Genomic DNA, 18,979 nt, shown 5'->3' on the forward strand with positions numbered 1-18,979 from the left:
GTGTGTGTGTGTGTGTGTGTGTGTGTGTGTGTGTGTGTGTGTGTGTGTGTGTGTGTGTGTGTTGGGTGGGTGGGTGGGTAGTGGCTGATCCACACAGGGCTGTTTGCGAGGTGAGTGTTGTTTAGTCATCCAGAGCTCTGGAACTGAAAATGATGAGACAGAGCCCTCGGTTCTGACAGTAATAGATCTGACATTTACTGCTAAAATCTGACTGACTCAAACCAGTCACAAGCAGCCACTTAATTCAACATTATTCCCATCTGATTTTGCAACTAACTTTTTGTTCAGAGTGCTATGTATGCCTAGTTAAGGAAAAGCACTATGCAATGCTCATGCAAAATCACTGAAACGTTTCAGTCAGTGACCGCCATCAGACTCTCAAAGCACTGTAAAAGTTATCTCTGACCAGTAGCGGTGCGTGGGTAAAATCACTGGAGAAGTCAAGCCAGGAAAAAAGCCATATTACAACCTGTGTTGAGATAATTGAGTTGTTTGCTCTATAACCCGTTAGTTCACACGCCACCGTGATATGTAATACGGCCAAGACAACAAAAAGACAACAGTCACAGTAGCTGAATAAATTCAACCACACGTTTGTTTCATCAGAAAGAGCGACTTACATTTTGTGCTCCATTCATGGTTTCTGTTTTCAGTACTTCAGCTCAGTGTCATACAACATGAGTAGACATGACCAGTGTTTTCATTCACTCAATTATCAAGAAATTATGAACTGATGGATCAGGGCTGGAACTAGTGCTTTTGAGGGACCGACCTCCGAGGTTTTTGTTTGTTCTGGGGAAATAAGCGAACTTACTACACTTCAACACATTTTGCCATGGTGCAGAGAGATAAATGCTAATTTCCTGCAATATTACACTTTTTGTTATGGGACAGAGACAGAGACATTTTCTTTAGCTGTTTTATAGCTCATCACATGCTTTTGTTCACATTTTGCCATGTAGCTAAGAGAAAATATTGGCGTTTTAAAGCAAATTTCCTGATTTTCTACACATTTCGCCACGAGGCTGAGAAAAAATGTTGCAGTATTAAACCTAATTTCCAGCAACCCCCCCCTAATTTCTCTGTCTTTTCATGTCTCCCATCTTTACATGCATTGAACTGCTGTGACAAACATCTGTCCTTACATATCCTTTGTGCCTGGTGACTGTACTATTATCCACCTATTTGCTATTATCTTGTTCCTCTCGCCATTTAGGATGTATCCATCCTTGCAGCTGGCCTCCACTCAGTAAACGCTAAAGAACACAACCTCACCCCCAGCTCTTTCCTCCTCCACATTACCCCCATCCCCTTCCCTCCACCATCTCTCCAGCCAATCAGGGGCCTTGATTCCTCTGGGCCAATGGGATGGCTGGGAGGTGATGTCATGCAGTAATAGCTGGTTGTGGTGCTGATGCTGCTGAGAGAGCAGCCCAAACAGCAGCAGAACGACAGAGAGAGAGGGAAAGAAAGAAAGAAAGAAAGAAAGAGAGATAAAGAAATAAAAGGAGAGTACCACCAACATTGCTCAGCACAGGGTGAGTCCATCAAAACTACTGAAACAACAAACACAAATATGAGATGTTGCATCCTGTATATAGTCCTATTATATTCATTTCAAAGCTGTTTTCTTGTATATTTTTCTAATTTAAGTGTGTATGTTGTGCATTCTCTAAAGATTGTTCTGTTTTATATCTGAAAAGGCTTTAGCCACAGAAAACAGAGTGTATGCATGGGATGCCTCTCTGCCACAGATGATGGACATTCTCTGTGCAGCATTGACTATGACATCACCCGAGTTGCACAGGGAGTTTACCTCACCTCAGTTGTTCGAGTGTGTGCATGTGCACAGTGTCTGGCTGCACAGATTATCCACAGATGGGTTGAAATGTAGTGAAACGTGTGGTTCACAGGCATGCAGTTTATGCAATTCATACAGTGTGCGTTACTTATTATGCATTTATTACAAAATGCTTCACTTGTTGAAGAAATAGCTTAAAGTGAGAAAGAAGATGTTGATGATCAGTACAAGATGACTATGAGATGACTTTGCTTATGCAATGAGGAGATTGTGAGTCTAAGATTAGGATTGAGATATCAGTGATAACTATGGGATTCCTTTTTTATTGTGATTGACTGGTGATAATGAAATCTGTACGATGTGTGTATTCATCTACACTGTGGGAAGAAGTGTGTTTGTGCGTGCATTCATGGTGCGTGCGTGTGTGTGTGCAGGGTAGTGTATGGGCCTTTGGTTCCCTCCTACTCCTCCTACTCTCTCCCTGTGTGGTGCCTTCCTGTTCTTTCAACACGGCATGAATACTCACTCAGAAATATTGAGGAAACAATATAACAGGCAACAAGACACTTCATAGAAAAAGGAAGCTAAGTCATAAAAGCATGTTGAATTCAAGTAGGTGAAGGATTGAGTATATTGCAGACTCTTTCTACAGTCAAGCCTCACAGTAGGCAGGTTCAACAACAGCAATGTTCAATGTGGAACAGTAGTCCTGCAGTTAGTCATGACTGAAGGTTTTGAGTATGTAAGGGGAATGTATCATGTGGCCTAGTGGCCTAGCTACTGTTGCGAGGTAGCTTTGTGCAAGTGTGTAAGATTAGGGGCCAGTGAGAAAGGAGTGGATGGAGAGAAAGAGAGAGGAGAGAAAAGCAAAGAAAGTGCGAGAGAGAATATTTAGATTCTCTGTGGGTGGATTCTTTTGTTGTCTTTGTGGTGAAAGGAATAGACCACAATTGAGTCACAGCGATAGCTTGAAGAGCAGGAGATAACACAAATGGAAAGATTATTAGGATGTTATTATCAAGTATCTCTTTTTCTCTCCATCCATCACTTTCTCCTTTTTGCTGTAGACAATAAGGCCTGCATGTTGTTTAATTATACAACAAAAGTGTACCATCATGCTCTGATCATGTGTGATCTGTCCACCTTATTATCACGAGGAGAGAGAGAGAGAGCTTAGTGGTTAGGTCACTTCTGCAGCAGAATGCAAATGGTGTTCTCACCCAATCCCCATCCTCCTCTCTATCTCTTCCTCACCCCTCCCTCTCTCTTTTTGTGACAAGCGTAAGGGCTCAAATGCGCTCTATGAGTGGGTTTGAATAAAGGCTTTACAGTAGTTCACAATGGTCCGTATTATTGTAATGGTAGTGGAATTCTGTTGCTGTACAGTGATTTAACATGTGTTTGCAGATTGCAGGATCTGATGTTAATCAACTTTTATTGTCTCCCCTTCTAGGACTATCTGATTCACCACAGTGTCTTTAGAAGATAAACAAGAGGCAGAATGACTCTCGCAGGTAATGTATGTGTGTTTGCATGTGTGTGAGAGGGAGAGGGAGAGGGAGAGGGAGAGGGAGAGGGAGAGGGAGAGGGAGAGGGAGAGGGAGAGGGAGAGGGAGAGGGAGATTCATGCTAATGGTCTTCTCTCCCCTGCAGCCTACAGAGACAAGATACGGGAGCTCCCTCTAGTGTCCATCTTCTGTTCCTGCATCCTACCTGAAGCCAAAGAAAAGCCCACCAAGAAAGGCAAATAGCTTTACACAATTTTACCACAATCCACCTGCAAGTCCCACAACACACCATAGAAGCCATTTCATTCAATGAGCCAGCAATCAGCTTACTATAATTATTGTTTTTTGATGCAGCTACACAAATGGCGCCCCGCCCCCTTATTGGTATTCTATTTCCTTTGGGTCCTTCCTTTATACAATGTCACACTTTTCTTAATCTCTACCCTCTGCAGATGTGGTGGACCTGAATCTGTGCATCATCAGGGACATGGAGGTGATTGAGCTGAACAAGAGGAGATCCGGCCAGGCCTTCGAGGTCATCCTGAAGCCCCCCTCGTTTGACGGGGGTCCGAACCCTCTCGCTACCACACCTCCACGCAGGGAGCCCTCCCTGGAAGAGATCCAGAGAAAGCTGGATGCCGCTGAGGAGAGGAGAAAGGTGAGGGGTCAGAGGTCAGGGGTCAAGAGGGAAAGGCGGATATGGGAATGTTAACCAAATTCAGAATTACATTTTTCCAGTTTGGTGGGGACATGGAATTCTTAGAGTCAGGTGTGCAGAGTTGAGCAAGACTGCTTTGCATCATTGAAGAGATAGGGACTCTGGTCTTTGATCATCCACTCACCCCTCCCTCTACCCTTCTCTATCACACCCTAGTGCCAGGAGGCTGAGTTGCTGAAGCACCTGGCTGAGAAGCGGGAACACGAGCGTGAGGTGGCCCAGAAGGCCCTGGAGGAACACAACAACTTCATTCGGCTGGCCAAGGAGCGCATGGAGCTGCGCATGGAGCACAACAAGGAGAAACGGGAGGCACACCTGGCCGCCATGCTGGAACGCCTGCAGGAGAAGGTAGAGTTACACTCAGCTGATACCCAAGGCAGGATTGGGGTCCATTCCATTTCAATTCACTCAATACAGGAAGTGCATTGATGAACATTGAAATGGAATAATCCCCAACCCTAACTCTATCTCCTTTGTTTTCTGTTTGTTTTTCTTCTGTCATGGACAATATCATCAATATTCTGTCAGAATAGTTCTATTTGGTTAAGATATTTAATTTTTTGTGATGTTAAAGTTCAAAGTGCTGTGTATTACCTCTATGTAATGTAGCTGGTTTGAGAAACAATCAAGACACATTTGAGATACACTCTACTGACTAGTCCATCCATAGAATATCATTACCTCTGACCATTAGTTTGTCGATATAAAACAGACGGGAAGTCTAAAGAGTGGTGTCTGTGTTTCTCTCTTTCAGGACAAGCACGCTGTGGAGGTGAGGAAAAACAGAGAACACAAGGAGGAGAGCGGGTAGAGAGAGAGAGATGGAGACAAAGAAAGAGAGCCCGTGGTGCCTCTGTTTTGTTGCGTGAGAATAGGAGAGAAGAGAAGAGACAAGATAAAGAGACTAGCATGACAGGTTCTTAAAATGGACGTGGGATTTGTTTGACAGACGAGAATCCACAATGATGAAGTTGAAGTAGGAGAAGTGCACACAAGGCGGTTTCCTGGAGAGACAGAAAATCAAGATGTAGTTTTGTATTGCTCTTGAGTGTAGCGGAGTATAAGAGCACTATGCATCATTTAGTAGCTAATTACACCTTCTGTAGGCTGGGTATTTATAATAGACCTTGAACACATTCTTATTTGCAAGAAATCTAAACATAGCTTACTTTTTTAAAGTTCCGGTCAATAAAATCACTGACACATATACTTCAATTTAAAGCATTCTACACATCATGTTTGTTACACTTTTCACCATGTTTTGGCATGTTAGCTTGTGTACAGTACATAAATAGTCATTGAATGGGATACTGATGCTACCGACTTCGCAATTTATATCTATCTCAAATAGGAAAGCTCCTATTTGCGTTAATTATCTCTGTATTTATTCTGTAGTCAATGGCTGTTGTGTTTCACTGTGGTGAGTAGTGTAGTGTTGATTGTGCATGGCTAGTTTCTTTGGTGTTTTTTCAGATATAGTAGATTTGATTATTAGGGGAATAGGCTGTTTGTACTAATATGTACCAGTTACAGATGTATGTGATGTGTCACTCAATATCAATTTAAAAAAGTACAACATCTGTATAAGAGACCCTTGTTGTTTGTATGCTTACTTACATGTGCACTAGTCACGTGTGTGCGCTCGTGTCTTTTCTAACTGTCCTATCTCTGAACTCTGTGTTGTAGGTTTCATGACGGCCTGATCACAACACGAGCTGAACTTATTTTGGAAGCCATTTTGAAGGGCGTTCGCCAGCCTGTTCAGACTGTAGCCCTCTGGGTTCAGTCGTTTGGAGAAAAGACTGAGACTATGAGATTCTAATGATGACACATGAGAGAGGTGGTTAAGTCAACGACCGAAGCGGATTGGTCAGTGTGCCCTGCTTTAGGAACTGATCAGTACAACAAAAAAAGATATTAAAAGATCGAGCTGAAACATATGACAAAGGATGACGTCATTGCTACCTTCTTCAGTGTTCTGCTCAGGATTCTCTCTGTGCTTTGCTGACATGCCAACAGTGCCAACGGGGGGGTCTGAGTGTGAGTGTGAGCGTCTCCGTAAGGATGAGCGTGAGCATGAGTGTGTATGCTTCAGTAAAAATACTTTGATATCACACATTTTGCTTTGAGCTCACACTTGCAGGCAAGGTTTTAACTTAAATGTCCTTATGAGTTTGGTTTGTAAACTTGAGTCTGTTGGAGCCAAAATCATTGTAAATCTACTGAAGCGAATGGAGGTCAGGGAATGATGTGGCTGCATGTTGATGTACAGAAATGATGCTCTATTTTAGATGCCAAAAGATAATTAAAGGAGTTCTGTTTTGAATTGAACATGTGAATTTCTTTATTCAATAAATACCAAAATATCATCCAATACATTAAATAACTCCAAAATAAATAGAACCATATACTGAATAAATACATAATTAATTTTGTGATTTAAAGCTCAATAGAAAATATATCCATATTTGACTTTTCAAATCGATCTTTCAATGACATAGAGCCAAAGCTCCATAAAACTAACACCCAAATACTTTCAATGAATGTGGGGATCGAACCTACAACCTTGGTATTGCCAACACTCACGGCCCTACCAGCTGCACCACCAGGCTTGACCTCACCGCACTGATATCATTACTGTTGGTGCTCAATGCTAGGCCTGACACAGGTGCAGCCCACCGCGATGATCTTTGCCTCCAGCCGGTAGTAGTATCTGTCCTTGCTCCCCATCACCTTCCTCAGGACCAGGATCTGGTGGTAAATGGGTTTGGACTCCAGGCTCCTGTCCTCCTTACCCGCGACGTTCAGACAGCCCTCCAGAGAGCACTTGACCTCCGAGATGGTATTGGGAAAGCGGGACTCATCATAGGTGGTGCTGGAGAGACAGAGAGAGAGGAGATAGAAAGAGAAGGGGAGAGGACGATATTAGAGATCACAATGTATTCAACAGAGCACAGCTGAGAATTCAGACGTTTTTTTCAAGCAAGCTTCCTTATGGTATGAAAGGCATATTTCATATAAGCATATAGCATTTTCATATTTTATTTTATTCCTTACTCCGTAAGTGTTCTTAGGTATTTTGAAAGGCTCAAATAAAATGTATTATTATTATTTTGAAAGGCATATAAATATATATATATATAAAAAAATAAAAAAACGTTTGTCTGTGTGTATTGTGGTATTTCTATGGTGTCTATGTAAGCTCGTTGCAGGTCCTCACTTGGTAGTCCATGGGGAGATGGAGTGGTTCCCAATGGATCTGACGGGACGGGCTGGAATCAAGTCGCTCGGGTCCAGGTGCAGGGGGACAGTTATTGTGTTTGGAGCTGAAGGCTCTACAGGCTTCTTGTGTCCCTGAAGGTTGTTCTGTGAGCGTCTCCCTGTCAACCCTGGATGGACGTGGGGGGCAGCCTCTGCACCCATCATCATCACCAACAACCCCATTAAACACAGCACCTGAGGAACAGAGGGACTGTTGGTGGCCTGGTATCACCTCTGAATGAAGGCATATATATAGGACAGTTTTGCTAAATTTGTTGCTAAATATGTTTGCTGATTTACACTATGAGCCAGGCAAATTCAACAGCAAAACATGAAACATAATCTGTACTCTACTATGAACCCAATGAGGTAAAATGGATAATCAAAACGACAGAACTGAAAAAAACTATTTAAAACAATTTCAACTTCTTGCTCAGCAGATACAGACACCAGTGGCAAACTCCGCTGATATCTTGAAGACACTCAAGTAATCACTTACCATCAAAAAGTGTACGTTTGAAGTAGAACCCATGATTTGTTTGTTAGTCTTGTCGTCCTCAGTGAAAGTTCGCTGCTGTGTTGTAGTCTTGGTCTGGTTGTCTCACAGTGTTCTGCTCGTCTTTCTCTGCTGCCGTGTTCTGATTCTGTTCAGGTTGTCTGAGGTGATGCTGTAGGTTTTATACTGTAGTGGCTGTGTGTCTACTCAGACATTTCACTTCCTGTGATGCTGCGATTGCCTTTCATCCTCTGCTTAATGCTTACTAGCTAACCACACATTGCGAAAAGTAGTGCACGTAGTTACTGCTGTCATCTACGGAAATCTTGGTAACACTTTACTTGACACCCAGCGTCATAAAACGTTATGGCACTGTCGTAACCATGTCATAATATGTCATAACAGCTGACATAACCTGCCATAACCTGTTTTAATATGTTCACAATACTGTCATGACACAGATCTTTAGACCTATTGTGAAATACTGTATATTGTATTACATTATGATTGGTTATGACACACACCTACATAAGAGTGTCAAAACCCACAAAACCTACCACACAGGGCAAAACATTGCTTTACACCATAGCCTACGTGTCAACAATATGTTTATGTCATATACAAAAAAATATGAATTGACCATATTCAATTATCATTGTAATTGCACATACCCCAATGCTCTGTGGCTGATGACTGGGATGACTGCAGGAGCAGGAATCAGGATCAGGACAAGACACACTCCTTTTTGACTGATGATTGACATAAGGGCATGTACATGATAGACCTATCTGGCTTATATGATTATATGATGGTCATAATACTTAGTCCAAGTAAAGTGTCACATAAGTGTCACATAATGATTCATAAAAGTGTCATAAAGGTTTAAAATGGCTTCTAAAGTTTGTAATTCCCATTTTAAAATGTCAGACTTGATTTTCCCTCATGAAAACCCCTACAAAATATGTCAATGTATTTTAATCCACATTATAATTCACATTTCCTGTTGCTGCAGGATTATTATCCTGCTGTAGAAGAATTGGCTCAAATTTAGATCCTACATCGGTAGATGTGTCTGGAATGATTAATTTCACCGTACAAGGTTGAACCCTAACACAGTACGTCCCAAATAGCGGGCCTGGACATGACTAGTTCCACTAGGGTCACAGCAAAGAACTGAGTTCAGGCCAGGCACATTGGTTTGATTCATTTTAAGAGACAAGAAAAATCTTTCGGTGGATCATTTACAGCCCTTCCTGAAACAAAGCGTCATATTCTCTTAGTTTGCAAAACAATTTGATATCCAGTTCGTGATACATAAAAAGCTCAGAGTTCAGGTACTTCATTAAGGCTTGACTGGCTTTGATGTGGCTCAGGTCTTCTAGGACTTAGTTTCCCCCATTTGTTCTGTCATCACAATCTAGGACACCACTGTCAGTCGAAATGTGGATGTCAGGGCCAGGGTTAACCTACATGGGGGTTTCTAAACATCCAGGAATCTCTGAAGTTGCTTCCTCCTCTTCCGCTAACAGCCAACCAGCGTGGGCTAAGTAATATCCAGGAACCACGCGGGGAGACCCAAAAACATTTTATCGATTAACCTTTTACTGCACTGGGCTAAATCAGGATCACACAGAGTGTTTATTGGTAGTCATAAATAAACAAACTTTGAAACGAAAGTATACACTTCACACACATGGTTATGGGCTTAAAAAAAGAAGACACCTATACCATAATTTTGAGTTTGCATCCTAATTTTACACTTTATATACATCACAGAAGACTGAAATTTAACTAAACCGTTTGACATATAAACACAGTTTAAAAAAAAAATATGAATAATATTCCACCCATGAGGCTACTAGGTCATTTGACTGCAGGAAAAGGCTACACGGCAGGAAAAGGCTACACGGCAGGAAAAGGCTACACGGCAGGAAAAGGCTACACGGCAGGAAAAGGCTATACGGCAGGAAAAGGCTACACGGCAGGAAAAGGCTACACGGCAGGAAAAGGCTACACGGCAGGAAAAGGCTACACGTGTGTATCTGTGCGGACACTGGTCAATCAAGAGCTTAGAACAGGGCACAAATATATTTGCACTTTCCTGACTTTTGGTTAGTCACTTTATATACACTACCAAGGTTTGGGGTCAAAGGTTTGGGGTCACTTAGAAATGTCCTTGTTTTTGAAAGAAAAACAAATTTTTTGTTCATTAAAATAACATCAAATTGATCAGAAATACAGTGTAGACATTGTTAATGTTGTAAATGACTATTGTAGCTGGAAATGGCAGATTTTAAATGGAATATCTACATAGGCGTACAGAGGCCCATTATCAGCAACAATCACTGCTGTGTTCCAATGGCACGTTGTGTTAGCTAATCCAAATTTATCATTTTAAAAGGCTAATTGATCATTAGAAAACCCTTTTGCAATTATGTTAGCACAGCTGAAAACTATTATTCTGATTAAATAAGCAATAAAACTGGACTTTTTTTGACTAGTTGAGTATCTGCGTTTGTGGGTGTCACATCTGCTCCAGCCCTAGTGGACATCCGTTGTCTCCTTGAGCTGCAGCCATTCCCCCAGTACACTCTCCCTCTCCCTCTCTGTGTGTGTGATTGTGTGGTTGGAGACAGGTGTGCTGGAGTCAGAGCAGATCCCCACCAGCTGCAACCCGTTCCATAATCAAGAACTCAGTCCTGCCACTTCCACTCTGCCAGATTGTAATCTCCGTTCAGTCAGTCATGCGTCTAGCTATTTGATATTTAAGATCCTGTATCCTGCTGTGTTTCCTTGCCTGAAGCTGTTTATCCTCTCACTGCAGTTTTGACGCTCTGACTCCTGTACAGGTTTGCCGCTCTGACTCAGTTTTGACGATCCTGTTCTGTTTTGCCGCTCTGACTCCTGTTCCTGTCTCCTATTCCACATCTCACCACCCTCCTACCCTGTTCTGGATTCAGCTCACCATCACTCCCTTGGATTCCCTTGGACTCCCTGTTTACCCTGTCCCAACCCAGCTCATTCCAACCTCAGCCTCCACATCTGGTTTCCTACAACTCATTCGCGCTTCCCCGGATCTGCACTTCATCCCTGTTTCCCTGTCTGAGTCTGCTCTTGGTTTCGCCTGTGCTGTGCCCCATAACAGTGTGTTCAATTACAGGCTCAAAATAGCCAGACACAAAGCACTTTCTTCTGAAACTTGTCAGTATATTCTTGTTCTGAGAAATGAAGGCTATTCCATGTGAGAAATTGCCAAGAAACTGAAGATCTCGTACAACGCTGTGTACTACTCCCTTCACAGACCAGCGCAAACTGTCTCTAACCAGAATAGAAGCAAGAAGACAAGTAGATTAGTGTCTAGTTTGAGAAACAGATGCCTCACAAGTCCTCAACTGTCAGCTTCATTAAATAGTACCTGCAAAACACCTGTCTCAACATCAACAGTGAAGAGGCAACTCCGGGATGCTGGCCTTCTACGCAGAGTTCCTCTGTCCAGTGTCTGTGTTCTTTTGCACATCATAATCTTTTATTTTTATTGGCCAGTCTGAGATTGGGCTTTTTCTTTGCAACTCTGCCTAGAAGGCCAGCATCCCAGAGTCGCCTCTCCACTGTTGACATTGAGACTGGTGTTTTGCAGGTACTATTTAATGAAGTCGCCTCTTCACTGACGTTGAGCCTGGTGTTTTGCAGGTACTAAGGGAGTAGTACACAGCGTTGTACAAGATCTCCAGATTCTTGGAAATGTATCGCGTGGAATAGCCTTGATTTCTCAGAACAAGAATAGACTGACGAGTTTCAGAAGAAAGTCTTTGTTTATGGCCATTTTGAGCCTGTAATCAACCCCACTGTTATGTTGATGCTCCAGATACTCAACTAGTCTAAAGAAGGCTCATTTCATTGCTTATTTAATCAGAATAACAGTTTTCAGCTGTGCTAACATAATTACAAAAGGGTTTTCTGATGATCAATTAGCCTTTTAAAATGATAAACTTAGATTAGCTAACACAACGTGCCATTGGAACACAGGAGTGATGGTTGCTGATAATGGGCCTCCATATGCCTATGTAGATATTCCATAAAAAATCTGCCGTTTTCAGCTACAATAGTCATTTACAACATTAACAATGTCTACACTGTATATCTGATCAATTTGATGTTATTTTAATGAACAAAACATTTGCTTTTCTTTCAAAAACAAGGACATCTCTAAGTGACCCCAAACTTTTGAACGGTAGTGTATATCATATTATTATGTTGTATTTTATTGTATCATGGGTAGCAGTTATATCAGAAGCATTGCATTTGTCTACATACACACTAGATAAAATGGGGTCACAGAAGTGCTGATACACTTCCCACAAGTAAGTATCTTTTGAGTCACAGCAGCAGACTAAGAATGAAACCTCTACACAGTCTGACCAGACCACATCAGAGGAAGCTAGGAACCACATCACACAGATTGTGATGTAACAGTAAGAGGCGGGGCCAGCAGGAAAGACACAGGAAGTTGGTAGGTCCATAAAAGGAAAGTAATGTACTGTACAGTACAATACCCGTCAGCTTCAAAAATTCAAGGATAATGAACAGTAATATGCTGCTTTGTCTGTTTTAAAAGGTTGTAGTCAGTGGTGTAGTGGGCCTGGAGAAGTGGGTATACTCAAATTTTTCCCAAAATGTCCTAAATGGGCTGCCCGGGCAAAGGAAAGGCGCCCTGGGTGAAAAATTATATGAGAAACAGTGCCATACTGTCACGACTTCTGCCGAAGTCAGCCCCTCTCCTTGTTCGGGCGGCGTGCGGCGATCGACGTCACCGGCTTTCTAGCCATCGCCGCTCCATTTTTCGTGTGTCCATTTGTCTTGTCTTGTTTCCATACACACCTGGTTTTCATTTCCCCAATTAAGCTACTTGTATTTAACCCTCTGTTTCCCATCATGTGTTGTGTGTAATTGTTTTCATGTTAGGTAGTGTTAGTTTACGCGCTCTACTTTTATGTTCCGTTTTCTGAGCATGTTTGTTTCATGTAGTGCTCTCGTTTTTGGAACTATAATAAAAGTGCGCCTGTTCATTGTATCTGCCCTCCTGCACTTGTCTTCGCCTCCAATACACCATGCTGACACGTACACTCTAAGTTATCTAAAATGATGAATCCCATATTGTTTTTTCACAGTCAGGCCGACCCATGCTGTACTGTGCAAGTAGGGTAATGCTATTGAAACAGATAAATGAAGTTATCAACTGTGTCAGAAGGTTTTTACTCTCAGTTACACTTCTTTATATAGAAACACAACACAATGAGATGTTCTAAATTCAATGTTTAAACCACATCAGGAGACCAGTTTTGACGGCTGGGAAAAAGCGAAGAAAAGTTTTTTGTTTGTTGTGTAGTTACCCTTTAATTCAGGTGTGCAGGCACCTACAGTAGCACTGTTTGGTTAGCGTTTCTGTAGCACATGAGATTAAGTTTGAAAAACAAATGACAACTTGGATTGATGCAAATGCCAGGTAGACTAAATAATTTTGCCATGTAGGAATAGGTTACTTTGTAGCCAGTTAACATTTAATTGGGAAGGTTTTACCTGAAGGTTAGTCCTATCATTAGCATTTCTATATTTTGTATGTCCTTAAATTGTTTGAAACCTGGACATTTTACTTCATATTATGAAGCATGTGTTATCTTGCTCAAAGTAGTCTATAGCCAAAATCCCACCATAGAAACATGGAGCCAATTATTTTATGAAGACATTATCATATGCATTCTCCTGTTCTATTCTTTCAAATGTATTTAAATGTCTTGCTGCGAAAGGCATTATCCTAATCATATGAGCAACCCATGACAGTTGTTGCATCTTTATCTCTCCTCTTTCTACATTTCTAACCGATATTCCCATCTCTGTCCGCTTGCATGTGTGGAACACATTTTAGAACTGTGTTTTCCTGTGTTAGATTCTGGGTTAAACTTGGAACATTGTTATACTAGAGACATGATACATCAGGAGTAATACTATAGTATCTGAGGAGTGATAGAGACTGGTTTTTACATCAGAAGTTATACTATAGTACATGAGGAGTGATAGAGACTGGTTTTGACATCAGAAGTTATACTATAGTATCTGAGGAGTGATAGAGACTGGTTTTGACATCAGAAGTTATACTATAGTATCTGAGGAGTGATAGAGACTGGTTTTTACATCAGAAGTTATACTATAGTATCTGAGGAGTGATAGAGACTGGTTTTGACATCAGAAGTAATACTATAGTATCTGAGGAGTGATAGAGACTGGTTTTGACATCAGATGTTATACTATAGTATCTGAGGAGTGATAGAGACTGGTTTTGACATCAGAAGTTATACTATAGCATCTGAGGAGTGATAGAGACTGGTTTTGACATCAGGAGTTATACTATAGTATCTGAGGAGTGATAGAGACTGGTTTTGACATCAGATGTTATACTATAGTATCTGAGGAGTGATAGAGACTGGTTTTGACATCAGAAGTTATACTATAGTATCTGAGGAGTGATAGAGACTGGTTTTGACATCAGAAGTAATACTATAGTATCTGAGGAGTGATAGAGACTGGTTTTGACATCAGATGTTATACTATAGTATCTGAGGAGTGATAGAGACTGGTTTTGACATCAGAAGTTATACTATAGCATCTGAGGAGTGATAGAGACTGGTTTTGACATCAGGAGTTATACTATAGTATCTGAGGAGTGATAGAGACTGGTTTTGACATCAGATGTTATACTATAGTATCTGAGGAGTGATAGAGACTGGTTTTGACATCAGAAGTTATACTATAGTATCTGAGGAGTGATAGAGACTGGTTTTGACATCAGAAGTTAAATGGTTATCTGTAGGAGCCAGATGGCTTTGGAATGTGCTGGGTAGAGGGGAGGGTGTTAAGGGAGTGCTATGGGTGATACGGTTGGAGAGCTTTGGATTAGGCATCAAGGGGGTTGAGGTCAGGTCACCTTAAGGGAGGAGGAACGGTTTATTACCCCATCACTTTTTCATTATCCTGTTGAACCATAACAGATGTCAAGGTTGGAGAGAAGGAGGAGTGCATCTAAATTGGATTATATATACTTGTGTTGGTAGAAATATGTTTTGTCTAATGCAGCTGTATTGATCCTCTGGGAAGAATAAACTTGGTTTAAGCTTTCATAGTGTCCGTAGAGTTTTTTACTCTGAGAATTGGAACCTAACACCTGCTAATTGCATTTTAGAACATTCTCTAATAGGCCTTCCGCCGTGTGCACATTTCTGGGACTAAAATGTGAAATAATGCTTTATAAAAATATATTTTAAGCTAAGCATTATGATCTGTTTCATCCTCCTTATTTAATTGATAGCATCATGGGGATTAAGAAGTGAGAATACGCAAAGCCCACTGAAAAATAAGTGAGTGGGAGAAAACCTGTGTATAGCCTCCACTAATCTCTCCCTCTCTCCCATTCTCCCTCTCGCCTCTCCCCCTCTCTCCCCCTCCCTCTCCCCCTGCCCTCCCCCTCCCTCTCCCTCTCTCTCCCCCTCCCTCCCTCCCTCCCTGGGACAGCATCTGACTGTGTGCATGTGCACGTTTCCCAGGTTGAGAGGGCTTGTTAAGGTGGTAGATGTAACCTGTTTTAAAATGGGACCGTGTCTGGATGCAGTCAGCCTTTCACTCATCTGTGCAGTGGTTGGGTAGTCGAGAGCACATGAGGATGCCCTATCATTGGAGGCATCTATCTAGAACAGAGTTTCATCTCGATGGAGAGATAGATAATAAAACTGTTGTGTAGTTGTGTAGTCTAGAGTGTACGGAATGACTAGACTACAACTGGGTAGGAGTATCTCACAACTGCTTCTGTTATCTGTTCAGCCGATGCGGTTGATCGCTGAGATAAGAGAGTAAATGCATGCAACAGGCTAAAACAACGATCAGCAAAGGGGTGTAATGGGTTGTGCTATACTGCCCTACCAAGCAAAAAGGCAGTAACTGTTCATAGCGTTGAACTGAGAAAAATGGCTTCAGTTTTTTAATTGTCCCTGACCTCTAAAATTACCTTTGACCCTTAAACGGCAGTTACTGCCTTTTTTCTTGGCATGATATGTTACAATTTGCAGGTTAATACCAAAGCAAAAAGCGGCATCTGCCATTTTCATTTGTTAGTATATTATACTTCTCATTTATGCTCATTCATTAATAAAAGAGCAGTGGAGTTACTGACAGTGTAACAGAGTTCAAACTGCATCCTTTGTGTGTCTTCCACTAAGATACCAGTTGCATTTATATGGAGATGTAGGTTCTGGTCAGTCACATTACATACTATGTTTAACAAGTATCCCATGTCTTGTTATAGTAATACATGTGAAAAGCAGTCCTAACGCACCCTCACATAGCAACTTTGATCCCCATAGATACTATAATCATCTAGGCCATAGGTGTTGGTGGAAGTCATTTTCGCAAAACAGTTTCTTCCCTCATTCAAGTAATGATGGCACCGAAGCAGACACATTGAGCACACGTTTGGCATGCCAAAGCTTGTTGTGCTAAAAACATACACCACCAACAAAGGTGATGGATACAATTTTGGATTTGAACTTTCCTGACCAGGACAGTCACTCAATACCGGAAGATAAAAGAAAACCAGAAACCATGGACATGTGACTAGATATATTATTAATGAGTGTCACGGCCGTCAAAAGAAGTGGACCAAAGTGCAGCGTTGTGAGCATACATTTTCTTTTCTTTTAAAATGTCGGCAACAAAAGAACACAACAACCGTGACGCTTACAGTGCTAAGTGCCACAAACAAAGTTAACTACCCACACTGAAAGGAGGGAAAAAGGGCTACCTAAGTATGATTCCCAATCAGAGACAATGATAGACAGCTGTCCCTGATTGAGAACCATGCCCGGCCAAAACATAGAAATATAGAAACCTAGAAAACAAAAAATAGAATGCCCACCCCACATCACACCCTGACCTAGCCAAATAGAGACATAAAACTGCTCTCTAAGGTCAGGGCGTGACAATGAGGTAGCAATGCTGTGTGTGCGCTCAACTTGAAACAAGGGTGTGTGGCTTTTGACAATTCAGTATGGGATGCACGTCTACTGACTGTCAGCTGGCTACAGATCGTAACGTTACTGATTCAAATAACCCATATAATGTCAGAATACAATTATAGGGATTATATTCGTTATAGGGATAATAGATTGAAGCTAGTATAAATTGCTGATGGTCTCTTACGGGAACATGTAGCACAAATCTATTGCTTCATGCTAATGCTAGCTAGGTAGGTTTTTACATTTTGGTAGGGGTGCGTCAGTTCTAGCTTGGTGGCTGTCACAGGCTAGAAATCGTGTGTGTGGTGTACTGATTCAAAGAAACCTTCAGATGAAATTTCTGAATATAATTCATTATAGGGCTAATAGATTGAAGTTAGTATCATATCATCAAACTTTTGACTGGTACTGCATCACATACATACTGCATTCTTGCATCACAAGACAGTAGCTCATTGACTACTGTCGCCATTTCCGGTCACTACTTGCAGACTTGTTTACGTGTTGCTGTGCGTTTTGTGCGTTTTGTTGCCAACCTTACTTTGCTACCTGACAACTTAACGGTTTTTACTTTTTAATTCCCATTTATATTTTGGGTTTTTCCCATTCAACTTTTTCACTCCGGACGCTTTATCTGGACATGGTTCGTCAGGACTTCCAACAGCCGAAGCTAAGTAGTAACATTAACATGATGCCTTCTAATTGCAGTCGCTGTATATTACAGCTGTACTGTAATATACAGGAGAACGATCGCCTTACGGCGAAGATAGCTGTGTTGCAAGCCCAGCTTCAGACGCAATCGCGGTGCAAGGGTAATTTCAGTGTAGGAAAGGATGAAACAGCGTCTGTGCCACCAGTAAGTACAGATAGTAACGTTAGTATAAATCCCCTCGCACGGTCCCCACAGCCGGACAACTTTGTCATGGTTTCTGGAGGGAAATGCTGTAGGAATGCTCAACCGGTGTCGCTCATTCAGCCAACAGAAACTTTCAACCGGTTTTCCCCATTAAGCAGTGAGTCGGAGTCTGAGGCCGAGTCTTCTCTTGTCTCAGACCCCGTAACGGGAGGAGGAGAGACGCCGAAGCTTCCCACCATTAGCTCTGACAAATTGAAAACCCTAGTCATTGGCGACTCCATTACCAGCAGTATTAGACTTAAAACTAATCATCCAGCGATCATACACTGTTTACCAGGGGGCAGGGCTACCGGCGTTAAGGCTAATCTGAAGATGGTGCTGGCAAAGCTAAAACTGGCGAGTGTGGAGAGTATAGAGATATTGTTATCCACGTCAGCACCAACGATGTTAGGATGAAACAGTCAGAGGTCACCAAGTGCAACAGAGCTTCAACGTGTAAATCAGCTAGAAAGATGTGTCGGCATCGAGTAATTGTCTCTGGCCCCCTCCCAGTTAGGGGGAGTGATGAGCTCTACAGCAGTCTCACAACTCAATCTCTGGTTGAAAACTGTTTTCTGCCCCTCCCAAAAGATAGAATTTGTAGATAATTGGCCCTCTTTCTGGGACTCACCCACAAACAGGACCAAGCCTGGCCTGCTGAGGAGTGACGAACTCCATCCTAGCTGGAGGGGTGCTCTCATCTTATCTATCAACATAGACAGGGCTCTAACTCCTCTAGCTTCACAACATGAAATAGGGTGCAGGCCAGGCAGCAGGCTGTTAGCCAGCCTGCCAGCTTAGTGGAGTCTGCCACTAGCACAGTCAGTGTCGTCTGCTCAGCTATCCCCATTGAGACAGTGTCTGTGCCTCAACCTGGGTTGGGCAAAACTAAACATGGCGGTGTTCGCCTTAGCAATCTCACTAGGATAAAGACCTCCTCCATTCCTGCCATTATTGAAAGAGATCGGGATACCTCACATCTCAATATAGTTAATGTTAGATCCTTCACTTCAAAGGTGGTTATAGTCAATGAACTAATCACTGTTCATAATCTTGATGTGATTGGCCTGACTGAAACATGGCTTAAGCCTGATGAATTTACTGTGTTAAATGAGGCCTCACCTCCTGGTTACACTAGTGACCATATCCCCCGTGCATCCCGAAAAGGCGGAGGTCTTGCTAACATTTACGATAGTAAATTTAAATTTACACAAAAAAAAATTATGTTTTCATCTTTTGAG

The 18,979-nt window shown here is 41.9% G+C and overlaps 2 protein-coding genes across 4 annotated transcripts; one reads left to right on the forward strand and one right to left on the reverse strand.

Moving 5' to 3' along the window:
- The first annotated feature begins 1,216 nt into the window (after positions 1-1,216).
- stmn4l (stathmin-like 4, like) lies at positions 1,217-6,353 on the forward strand. Of its 3 annotated transcripts, XM_021574073.3 has the most exons (7): positions 1,217-1,538; positions 3,255-3,315; positions 3,455-3,544; positions 3,762-3,967; positions 4,184-4,375; positions 4,782-4,799; positions 5,714-6,353. In XM_021574073.3, exons 2-7 carry the CDS (start codon positions 3,303-3,305, stop codon positions 5,720-5,722), a joined length of 528 nt encoding a protein of 175 aa, XP_021429748.2. In that variant the 5' UTR covers positions 1,217-1,538; positions 3,255-3,302; the 3' UTR covers positions 5,723-6,353. The 3 variants fall into 3 exon arrangements, with proteins under 3 accessions (XP_021429748.2, XP_021429745.2, XP_090067251.1); XM_021574070.3 differs by lacking the exon at positions 5,714-6,353 and having other exon boundaries at positions 4,782-5,611; XM_090211125.1 differs by lacking the exons at positions 1,217-1,538; positions 5,714-6,353 and adding an exon at positions 3,083-3,144 and having other exon boundaries at positions 4,782-5,611.
- A 5-nt stretch (positions 6,354-6,358) lies between these two features.
- On the reverse strand, positions 6,359-7,955 carry il17a/f1 (interleukin 17a/f1). Its single transcript, XM_021574075.3, has 3 exons — positions 7,788-7,955; positions 7,248-7,483; positions 6,359-6,902 (listed from the first exon to the last, which is right to left on the reverse strand). The coding sequence occupies exons 1-3, from the start codon at positions 7,818-7,820 to the stop codon at positions 6,662-6,664; spliced, it is 510 nt and encodes a 169-aa protein (XP_021429750.1). The 5' UTR covers positions 7,821-7,955; the 3' UTR covers positions 6,359-6,661.
- Between the last annotated feature and the right edge of the window lie 11,024 nt (positions 7,956-18,979).

Source organism: Oncorhynchus mykiss, chromosome 19, assembly GCF_057628025.1.
Source record: "Oncorhynchus mykiss isolate SJ-2025 chromosome 19, ASM5762802v1, whole genome shotgun sequence".
In the NCBI taxonomy this organism is placed as follows: domain Eukaryota; kingdom Metazoa; phylum Chordata; class Actinopteri; order Salmoniformes; family Salmonidae; genus Oncorhynchus; species Oncorhynchus mykiss.